The 12344-nt window shown below is 34.7% G+C and overlaps 1 protein-coding gene across 5 annotated transcripts in view; it reads left to right on the top strand.

Moving 5' to 3' along the window:
• LOC101284300 (disintegrin and metalloproteinase domain-containing protein 5-like) overlaps positions 1–12344 on the top strand; it is a 207613-nt gene that overhangs the window by 57400 nt on the left and 137869 nt on the right. For all 5 annotated transcript variants that reach the window (XM_033415017.2, XM_049704185.1, XM_033415020.2 and 2 more), the window contains exon 13: positions 1040–1135. In XM_033415017.2, the coding sequence (XP_033270908.1) occupies positions 1040–1135 (96 nt within the window). The remainder of the gene's footprint in view (positions 1–1039; positions 1136–12344) is intronic.

Raw genomic sequence — 12344 nt, 5'->3', positions numbered from 1 at the left:
TCTGCCCTTACAAATGGAGTTGTATTGAAAAAGAAAAAAAAAACCCAAACTAGAATAACCAAACATTTGATTAAGAGATACAGTAAGAAAAAAAGCTAACAAAGGAATATTTAAACTTTGAGTACATGAATACACGAGTCAATAGATGAAATAAATAGCCTTTTAAAAGTATAATATTGCTGCCTGTGGTGAAGCTGTTCATTGAAAATACCAATTAAAAATACCAGTAAGGGGCTTCCCTGGTGGCGCAGTGGTTGAGAGTCCACCTGCTGATGTAGGGGACACGGGTTCATGCCCCGGTCCGGGAGGATCCCGCATGCCACGGAGGGGCTGGGCCCGTGAGCCGTGGCCGCTGGGCCTGCGCGTCCGGAGCCTGTGCTCCGCAACGGGAGAGGCCACAACGGTGAGAGGCCTGCGTACTGCAAACAAAAACAAAAACAAACAAAAAAATACCAGTAAGAAAAAACACAACACCAGGAAACTCAAACTTCTAATATTGGTAAATTACAGAGTTTAAAACAAACTTGCTACTGAAGACTGGAAAAGTTGATTGAAGGCACTGAATCTTGTAAAATACAAGTACGTATGGGGCCAGCATCCCAGTGAAATCTGGACAGACCAGACTGGCTTCTGGGACCACTTTTCTGGGGGCAGAAGTTTGGGGGTTTGCCATTTCAGACAGAAGCTGAGAGTCTGCCTGCTGGCAGTGTGTAAATAGATTTATTATGAAAGCAAGAATATAGGAAAAATTTAGAAGAGAATGGTAGCTAACAAGAAATCTAATAACTATTTCTTCTAAGTTTTTGGCTCCACAGTAGTATGTTAATATTGTTCAGATTATATGGAATGTAGTGAAATGACACATTTCTTTTACAACCTACTGGCTGAGATGTTGATTTCAATAAGTCTCATGTAAAGAGTGGAATTACAGAAACTGGTTTTTAAGAAATGCTCATACTTCGTAAATAAATTCTGTATTGTAGTTTTATTTGATTGTACCTAATCATGCATGACTGAGTAACAAAGCATTTGTTTCCAGAATTGTACACATCCAGCCTGCTGTGATCCTAGAACATGTAGAAAGAAAAAAAATAAAATATGTGGTTCGGGGGAATGCTGCACACGAAATTGCAAGGTAGGAGGCAATCTGTATTTTATATGTTAGCATTAAATTTCTTTTTCTTAAAAAATTTATTTATTTATTTATTATTTTTGGCTGTGTTGGGTCTTTGTTGCTGCATGCGGGCTCTCTCTAGTTGCGGCGAGCAGGGGCTACTCTTCATTGTGGTGCGCGGGCTTCTCATTGCAGTGGCTTCACGTGTGTAGAACGGGCTCTAGGCGCATGGGCTTCAGTAGTTGTGGTGCCTGGGCTCAGTAGCTGTGGTGCACGGGCTTAGTTGCTCCACGGCATGTGGGATCTCCCTGGACCAGGGCTCGAACCTGTGCCCCCTGCATTGGCAGGCGAATTCTTTTTTTTTTTTTTTAATTTATTTATCTATTTTTGGCTGCATTGGGTCTTTGTTGCTGCGTGCGGGGTTTCTCTAGTTGTGTCGAGTGGGGGCTACTCTTTGTTGCGGTGTGTGGGCTTCTCATTGCGGTGGGTTCTCGTTGCAGAGTACAGGCTCTAGGTGCGTGGGCTTCAGTAGTTGTGGCTTGCAGGCTCTAGAGCACAGGATCAGTAGTTGTAGCGCGTGGGCTTAGTCGCTCCACAGCATGTGGGATCTTGCTGGACCAGGGCTCGAACCCATGTCCCCTGCATTGGCAGGTGCATTCTTAACCACTGCGCCACCAGGGAAGTCCCATCATTAAATTTCTTGAAATACTTGTTCCAGGGAGATGGAAAACATGTCACTACTCTATGCAGTCCTTCCCATCTTATTATATGCAAGCAGCATTGGAGCCCCTGTCACACTTCAGTCCACTCTGTAATCTGTCATTTCTAGGACTCTCCTGTACATAATGCCTGATGCTTCTCTCTCCTGATTTGACTTCCCATTCCTATACCACATTACAAATCTTTCCTGTACCCACTGGGATTTCTCTGTGATCAACATACACCTTGGGCAACCTTCTTAAATTCTTATTTTATAAGACCATACTTAACATAGGGACAGGAAGTTAGACTAGTTCTTTTTGCTGGCTAACTTCTCTTTACTGTCTTCTGGTAAAAATCCTCTCTACCTTCACAATTCATTCAGTTACTGTTACAACCATTCAGTTCCTTTTAATGAAAGCATTTAACGAACCCCTGAAAATTGCCCAACACCCAGCACAATCCATTGGAACCCTAAGGAGAAAGAAACAAACTCTTGAACAAAGGTAAATGCACATATTCTTAAGACAGGAGGAAGAGCATGATTTAATCTTTAAAAAAATTTCCCGCAGGTTTTTCGATATAACCAACATATAATTCTTTAGTTTAAGATGTACAACGTAATGATTTGCTCTAAGTATGTATTGTGAAATGATGACCACAATAAGGTTAGTTAACACATCCACCACTTCACATACTGAGAACATTTAAGATTTACTATCTTAGCAACTTTTAACTATATAATAACATTATTGTTAACTACAGTAATGCAGTACATTAGATCCCCAGATTTTTTTCATTTTGTAGCTGAAAATTTGTACCCTTAACCTACATCTTCCCATTTTCCTCACCTAGCACCCACTGGCAACCACCAATCTACTCTCTGCTTTGAGGAGTTTGACTTTTTTACATTTCACATGTGAGATTATATAGTATTTCTCTTTCTCTTGTCTGACTTATTTCAATTAGCATAATGTCCTCCAGGTTCCTACATGTTGTCGCAAATGGCAAGATTTCCTTATTTTTTATGGCTGAATATTATTCCACACTACATTTCTTTTAATACATTAATCTATTGCTCGACACTTAGGTCATTTCCATATCTAGGCTATTGTGAGTAATGCTGCGATGAACATGGGGGTACACCTGCCTCTTCAAGACACTGTTATTATATCCTTCAGATATATATCCTGGATCAAAGTAGTTCTATTTTTAACTGAGAAACCTCCATATAGTTTCTCATAGTGACTGTAACAATTTACATTCCCTCCAATAGTGTGCCAGGGTTCCCTTTTCTCCGCATCCTTGTAAACACTTGCCATTTGTTGCCTTTTTGACTATAGCCATTCTGACAGGTGTGAGGTGATATCTCATTGTGATTTTGATTTTCATTTCCCTGATTAGTGATGTTGAACATCTTTTCATGTGCCTGTTGGCCATCTGTGTGTCTTTTGAAAGATGCCTATTCAGGCTCTCTGTCCATTTCAAAATCAAGTTGTCCATCTACGTCTCTACAAATGACCCCATTTCGTTCCTTTTTATGGCTCATTAATATTCCATTGTATATATGTACCACATCTTCTTTGTCCATTCGTCTGTCAGTGGACATTTAGGTTGCTCCCATGACCTGGCTATTGTAAATGATGCCACAGTGAGCATTGGGGTGCATGTGTCTTTTTGAGTTATGGTTTTTCTGGGTATATACCCAGTAGTGGGATCGCTGGGTCATATGGTAATTCCAGTTTTAGTTTTTTAAGGAACCTCTACATTGTTCTCCACAGTGGCTGTATCAATTTACATTCCCACCAACAGTGCAAGAGGATTCCCTTTTCTTCACACCCTCTCCAGCATTTATTATTTGTAGATTTTTTGATGATGGCCATTCTGACCAGTAGAGACTGTCATACAGAGTGAAGTAAGTCAGAAAGAGAAAAACAAATATCATATATTAAGGCATATATGTGGAATCTAGAAAAATGGTACAGATGAACCTATTTGCAATGCAGAAATTGAGACACAGAAGTAGAGAAGAAACGTGTGGGCACCAAGGGGTGAAAAGGGGGGGTGGGATGAATTGGGAGAGTGGGATTGACATATGTACACTAATATGTATAAAATAGATAACTAATGAGAACCTGCTGTATAGCACAGGGAACTCCACTTCTCTGTACAGTAGAAACTAACACAACATTGTAAAACAGCTATACCCCAATAAAAATTTTTTTTTAATTTTAAAATAAAAATTAAATTTAAAAAAAGGGAAAAAAATAAAATCAAGTTTTTGTTTTGTTTGCTTGTTTGTTTTTTTAATATTGAGTCATCTGAGTTCATTTTATATTTTGGATATTAACCCCTTAACAAACATATTTGCAAATATCTTCTCCCATTCAGTTGGTTGCCTTTTTGTTTTCTTGATGGTTTCCTTCATTGTGCGGAAGATTTTGTTTGAATGAGTCCCATTTCTTTATTTTTGCTTTTTATACCCTTGCCTGAGGAGACAGATCCATTAAAAATATTGCTAAATTCAAAGTCAAAGAGTGTACTGCTTATGTTTTCTTCTAGGAGTTTTATGGTTTCTGGTCTTGCATTTAGGTCTTTAATCCATTTTGAGTTTATTCTTGTATATGATGTAATATACACACATGATATACAAAAATTTCATTCTTTTAGGTGGAGGTGTCCAGTTTTCCCAACATGGCTTATTAAAGAGACTGTTGTTTCACCATTGTATACCTTCTTGCCTCCTTTGTCATAGATTAATTGACCATATGTGTATGATTTATTTCTGAGCTCTCTATTCTGTTCCATTGATTTATACCTGTTTTTGTGTCAGTAGCATACTGTTTTGATTACTGTAGCTTTGTAAAATAGAAGTCAGGGAGTGTGATAACTCTAGTTCTTTTTTTCTCAAGATTGCTTTGGCTGCTAGGGGTCTTTTGTGGTTCCATACACATTTTAGAATTCTTTGTTCTAGTTCTGAGAAAAATGTCATGAGTATTTTGCTAGGGATTGCATTCAATCTGTAGATTGCTTTGGGTAGTACAGTTATTTTAACATTAATTCTTCCAATCCATGAACATGGTATATCTGTCCATTTATTTGTATGTATTCATCAATGTCTTATAGTTTTCAGAGTATAGGTCTTTCACTTCCTTGGTTAAATTTATTCTTAGGTATTTTATTCTTTTTGATGTGATTGTAGATGAGATTGTTGCGTATGTATTTAGCTCTGAGTTGAGTCTCTTATAAGTAGCTTATAGATGCGTCTTTTTTTTTTTTTTTAATCCAGTCAGCCTTTTGATTGCAGCATTTAGTCCTTTGACATTTAAAGGGGTTATTGATAGCTATGTACTTATTGATATTTTGTTTCTTGCTTTCTGGTTGTTTCTGTAATTCTTCTCTCTTTTCTTTCTCTTTTAGTTTCTTCCCTTGCAGTTTGATGATTTTCTTTAGTGTTATGTATGGGCTCCTTTCTCTCTAATTTTTGTATATCTATTGTAGTTTTTGATTTGGGTTACCATACACCATCATATATGTTGACCTATAGCTACACCTATTTGTTTTAAACTGATAGTCATTCAAATTCAAACACAATTCTAAAAGATCTACATTTTTTACCCTCCCCCCCATATACATTTTGTGTTTTTGATGTCATATTTTACATCTTCATGACTATCCCTTATATGTTTATTGTAGCTATAGTTGATTTTTACAATTTTTGTCTTTTAACCTTGATACTAGATTATTTAAGTGGCTGATCCACTGCCTTAACTATGTATTTGCCTTTACCAGGGAGATTTTTCACTTCCTATATTTTCTTATTTCTTGTTGTGGCCTTTTATTTTTCACTTAAAGAAGATCCTTTAACATTTCTTGTAAGGTTTGTTTAGTAGTGATGAACCCTTCATTTTTGCTTGTCTTGGAAAAGCCTTATCTCTTTTTCAATTCAGAATGATAACCTTGCAGGGTAGAATATTCTAGGTTGTAGATTTTTTTTCCCTTCAGCACGTTAAATATATCATACCACTCTCTTCTGTGGTGGAAAGTTTCTTTAGAAAAATAAGCTAAGAGCCTTATTTGGCTTCCCTTGTATGTGACTTTGTCTCTTGCTGCCTTTACAATTTTCTCTTTATCTTTAACTCTTGCTATTTTAATTATGATAATTCTTAATGTGGGTCTCTTTGGGATCATCTTGTTTGGGATTCTCTGTGATTCCTTTACCTGGATACCTGTTTCCTTCTTTAGGTTAGGGAAGTTTTCAGCCATAATTTCATCATATAAAGTCTAAAAGTTAAATTTATTCCCAAGTAATATAATGTTTTTGATACTATTATAAGTGGGATTTAAAATTTTTCTTTTTCATATATTTTGTTATAAATGGATAGAAATGATTTTAGTAGTTTGATTTTGTATCCTGCAACTTTACTCAATTTGTGTATCAGTTCTAATGGATTTTTTTTGTGGTTCTTTAGGATTTTCTGTATATAAGATCATGTCATGTGAAAACAGCGACAATTTTACTTCTTCCTTTCTGATTTGAGTGCCTTTTATTTCTTTTTCTTGCCTAATTGCTTTGGCTGGAACTTCCAGTACTGTGCTGAATAGGAGTGGTGATAGTGGATACCTCCGTTTATTCCTGATCTTAGAGGAAAAGATTTCAGCTTTTCACTATTGGGTATAATGTTAGCTAAAGTTTGTCATATATAGCTCTTATTATGTTGAGATATGTTCTTTCTATACCCAATTTTTTGAGTGTTTATCATGAAAGAGTGTTGAATTTTGTCAAATGTTTTTTTCTGCATCTCTTCAGCAGATTTATGAATTTTACTCTTAATTTTATTAATGGGGTGTATTGCATTTATTGATACCTGTATGTTGAATCATTCTTGTATCTAAGGTATAAATCCCACTTGACCATGGTGTTTGATCCTTTTAATATGCTGTTGAATTTGGTGTGCTAGCATTTTCTTCAGAATGTTTTTCATCTGTATTCACCAGGGATATTGGCCTGCAATTTTCTTTTCTTCTGGTGTCCTTATCTGTCTTTAGTACTGGGGTAATGCTGGCCTTGGAAAACAAGTTTGGAAGTATTCCCTCCTTTTTAATTTTTTGGAAGAGTTGGAGAAGGATTAGTATTCTTCTTTAAATATTTCATAGAATTCACTTGTGAAACCATCTGGTCCTGGGCTTTTCTTAGGAGGTTTTAAAAACAAATTTAGTCCCTATAGTTACGATTAGTCAGTTCGAGTTTTCCATTTCTTCATGATTCAGTCTTGGTAGATTGTGTGTTTCTTGGAACGTATACATTTCTTCTAGGTCACGCACTTTGTCAGCATATAATTCTTCATAGTAGCTTCTTATGATCCTTTGTATTTCTACAGTATCAGATTTAGTGTCTCTTCTTTCATTCATAATTTTATTTTATTGAGGCCTGTCTTTTTTTACTTGGTTAGTCTAACTAAAGTTTTGCCATTTTGGATTTCAAAAATCCAACTCCTAGTTTTATTGATCTTCTCTATTTTCTTTTTAGTTCTCTATTTCATTTATTTCCCCTCTAATCTTTGTTCTTTTCTACCTTTTGCTAACTTTGGGTTTACTTTTTTCCTCCTTTTCTTATTCCTTTAGGTGTAATGTTGGGTTGTTTATTTGAGATATTTCCCTTTTTTAATGTGGACATTTATTGCTATAAACGTAACTCTTATAACTGCTTTTGCGGCATCTCATATATTTTGGTATATTGTTTTTTTTGTTTTTCTCTGTTTCAGGATTCTTTCTGATTTTTCTTTTATTTCTCCTTGATCTATTGGTCGTTCAGGAGTGTTATGTTTAATTCTGCATTTTCTGAATTTTCCACTTTTTCCTCTTTTATTGGTTTCTAGTTTCATAGCACTGTAAAATACACAAAATATTATTTCAGTCTTAAGTTTCTTAAAACTTGCCTGTGACCACCATATATCCTATTGTAGAGAATGATACATGTGCTTTTGAGAAGAATTTGTATTTTTTTCCATTGGAAATAATGTCCTATATATGTCTCAAGGTCTATTTGATCTATAATGTTATTCAGGTCTGCTATTTTCTTACTTTCTTTCCGGTTGATTTATCCAATGTTAAAAGTAGGGTATTGAAGTCCCCTTCTGTTATTGTATTGTTGTCTACTTTTCCCTTCAGTCTGTCAATATTTGCTTAAAGTTTTTAGGTGCTCCAATATTTGTTGCATGTATAGTTACAAGTGTTATGTTCTCTTGATGGATTGATCCCTTTATCATTTTATAATGACCTTCTCTGTCTTTTGTGACTGATTTGACTGAAAGTCTATTTTGTCTAATATAAGTGCAGTAAACCCTGCTTTCTTTTGGTTAGCATTTGCATGGAATATCTTTTTCTTCCTTTCACTTTCAGCTTAGGCATATTCTTAAAGCTAAATTGAGTTTCTTGACTGTTGAATCTTTTTTTTTCTCTATCCATTTTCCATTCTGTATATTTTGATTGGAGAATTTAATCTGTTTACATTTAAAGTAATTATTGATAGGCAAGGACTTTCTATTGCCATCTTGTTAGTTGTTTTCTGTTTTTTAAAGTTCCTTTTTCTTTTCTGTCTTCCATTTTGATTTATTTTTTGTAGTGATATATTTTAATTTGTGTATCTATTATAGATTACCTCTTTGTGAATACCATGATGCTTATAAAGATATTTTATAGATATAACAGTATATTTTAAGCTGCTAATAACAACCCATCTTCTATAAATACAAAAGCTTTGCATTTCTAATTCTCCTCCTCCTATATTTTATGCATTTAATATCACACCTTGTATTTTTTATATTGTGAGTCCATTAACAAATTATTATAACTATGTTTATTTCATAATACTTTTGTAGTAGAGATAAATGTGATTTGTCATGATTACAGTAGTAGTATATTCTGAATTCGACTATATATTCACATTTACCAGTGAGTTTTACACTTTTATATATTTTCATGACTTAATGTCCTCTTATAATTTGATGAACTCCTTGTTGGATTTCTTATAAGCAGGTCTGGAGGTGATGAACCGTCTTACCTTTTATTTGTCTGGAATTGTCTTTATCTCTCCTTAATTTTTGAAGGTCACTTTGCTTTGTATAGTTTTCTTGGTTGGCAATTTTTTCTTTTAGTATTTTGAATGTTTCATCCCCCTCCATCCTGGTTTGCAACATTTCTGCAGAGAAATCCACTGATAACCTTATGGATTCCTTTATATGTAATGAGTAATTTTTATCTTGCTGCTTCAAAAATTTTCTTTTGACTTTTAACATTTTGGTTATAATTTGTCTTAGGGGAATATATTTTAGGTTTTTCTTGTTTGGAGACCTTTTAGCCTTCTGTTCCTAGCTGTCCGTATGTCTCCCAAGATTTGGGAAGTTTTCAGCTATTATTTCTTTAAAAATCTTTCTGCTCCTTTCTCTCTGTTTTCCCCTTCAGGAGCTCTCATGAATGTTCATTTGCTTGATAAGCTACCATAATTCAGGTAGGTGTTCTTTACTTTTTTATTATTTTTGGTTGTTGTTGTTTCTCTACTAGATAATTGGAAATAAACAATATTCAGGTTCACTTACTGTTGCTTCTGCATGATTGATTCTGCTTTTGAAGTCTTTTATTAAATTTTTATTTTTATTGTTTCTTCAACTCTACAATTTCTGTTTGGTTCTTTTTGATGGTTACACTTTCTTTATTCCTCCATTTTGCTCTTGCAGTTTTTTCAATTTCCTCTGGTTATCTACCTATGTTCTCTTACATTTCTTCATCAAGGTTCTTTAAGATGATTATTAAAAAATCTTTCCACAAATTAAAGCCCAGATTTAGATAGCTTCCCTGGTGAATATTACCAAACATTTAAAGAAGAAACAATAGCAATATACCACAATCTCTCCCAGAAAATATAAGAGAAAGGGATACTTTAAAACTCATTTTAGGGCTTCCCTGGTGGTGCAGTGGTTAAGAATCCACCTGCCAATGCAGGGGGCATGGGTTTGAGTGCTGGTCTGGGAAGATCCCACATGCTGTGGAGCAACTAAGCCTGTGCACCACAACTACTGAGCCTGTGCTCTGGAACCCGTGAGCCACAACTACTGAGCCTGTGTGCCACAACTACTGAAGCCCATGTACCTAGAGCCCGTGCTCCACAACAAAGAGTAGTTCCTGCTCACCACAACTAGAGAAAGCCCACGCGCAGCAACAGAGACCCAACGCAGCCAAAAATAAATAAATAAATAAATTTATTTTAAAAAAATAAATAAGAAAAATAACTCATTTTAAAGGACAGTATTACCCTGACACCAGATGAAAGCCTCACAGGGAGACTATAGACCAATATTCCTCATGAATGTCAATGCAAAAACCCTTTTAAAATTACAAACAGAATCCAGAAACATGAAAAGAATGCCACCATGACCAAGAGGGATTTATTTCAGTACTGCAAGTTTGTTTAATTAATGTAGCACACCATATTATTTAAATAAAGGAAAAGAAAGTACATGATCATCTCAGAAGATTCAGTGAAAGGATATAACAAATGTAATAACCACTCATTTATAAAATTATCCACAAATTATAAATAGGGAGAAACTTAACCTGATACAGGTCATCTATGAAATACCTACAGCTAACATCATACTAATATCAAAATTCTGAGTACTTTCCCCCTAAAATCAGACACAGAGCAAGGAGGTGTAGGCTCTCATCACCTCTATTCAATGCTGTACTAGAGACTGTAGAAAGTATAGTCAGGTAAGAAAAAGAAATAAAAGTCGTCCAATTTGGAGGGAGGAAGTACACGTCTCTCTGCAGATGACATGATCCTGCATGTATGTAATAATCCTAAGGAATTCATCAAAAATAGCTTTGAAAGCAAATGAGTTTATAAAAGTCACAAGATACACAGTCACTATACAAAAATGAATTGAATTTCTATGTAATTGCAGTGAACAATCTGAAAATGAAATTAGAAAAGCAATTCCATTCACAGTAGCATAAGAATACTCTTAATAAAAGAAATGCAAAACAGATTCACTTAACACAATTTTGAGGAAAAGAAAAAATCTAAGTGAAGTTGGAATATTCCATGTGAATGGATTGGAAACTCAGAATTGTTAAGATGGCAATTTTTTCCTTTCTCGGTGGTCCCCAGTAGTATCTCTAGGTTTAATGAATCAGTAGAGAACTCACAGTTCTCAGCATATAGCTTACTTGTGACTGTGATTTATTAAAGCCAAAGGACACAAAGAAAAATCAGCAAAGGCTATCTTTCCATTTACTTGTTTTTCATCATGGATTTCCTTCATCAATGTTTTATAATTTTCAATGTGCAGATCTTATATATCCTTAATAAAAATTATTCCTAAGCATTTTATTCTTTTTGAGGCTATTGTAAATAGGATTTTTTCTTAATTTGTTTTGTAGATAGCTCATTTTTATTGTAAAGAAACACAACTATTTTTGTATGTTGATTTTGTATCTTGCAACTTTAAATAATTAAGTTATTATTTTTAACAGTTGTTTTGGTGAAATCTTTAACCTTTTCTATATATAGCATAATGCAAACAGAGACAATTTGACTTCTTTCCTTCCAATTTGGATGTCTTTTATTTCTTGCCTCATTGCTCTGGCTAGGACTTCCAGTACTAAGTTGAACAGGAGTAGTGAGAGAGGGCATCCTTGGCTTGTTAGCTATGGGATTGTCATATATGGCCTTTATTATGTTGAGGTGCATTCCTTCCTATAGCTAAGTTGACAGTTTTTCATCATGAAAATATATTAAATTTTGGCAAATGCTTTTGCTGTATCTGTTGAGATAATCATGTTATTTTTATCCTTAATTCTGTTAATGTAGTGTATGGCATTTATTGACTTGGGTATGTTCAGCCATCCTTGCATCCTAGGGCTATATCTCATTTGATGATGGTGTATGAACATTTTAATGTGCCGTTGAACTTGGTTTGCTAGTATTTTGTTGAGGACTTTTGCATCTATGTTCATCAGGCTGTTCATCAGGTCAAAACTACTTTGGCATATAGTTTTCTTTTCTTGTGGTGTCCTTGTCTGACTTTGGTCTGAGGGTAATTCTGGCCTTGTAAAATGAGTTTGAAAGTGTTTTTTCCTCTTCAATTTTTTGGAAGAGATTAAGAAGGATTGGCCTTAATTTTTCCTTAAATGTTTGATAGAATTCAACTGTGAAGCCATCTGATCCTGGGCTTTTCTTTTATGGGAGGTTTTTGATAACTGACTCACTCTGTTTGCTCATTATTGGTTTGTTCAGATTTCCTATTTCTTCATGATTCAATCTTGGAAGATCATTTCTAGGTTTCTTCTAGTTTATAAACTTTGATTATAATTGTAGTCTCTTATAATCCCTTGTATTTCTGTGCTATCTGTTATAATGCCACCTCTTTCATTTTTAATTTATATGAATTGTCTCCTTTTTTTTTTCTCAGTTAGCCTAGCTAAAAGTTTGCCAATTTTATCTTTTCAAAAACCCAGCTCTTAGTTTTTG

This window comes from Orcinus orca, chromosome 21 (genome assembly GCF_937001465.1).
Source record: "Orcinus orca chromosome 21, mOrcOrc1.1, whole genome shotgun sequence".
NCBI lineage: Eukaryota > Metazoa > Chordata > Mammalia > Artiodactyla > Delphinidae > Orcinus > Orcinus orca.
Note: the sequence above shows the minus strand (reverse complement) of the source record. Positions and strands in the feature narration are given on the sequence as shown.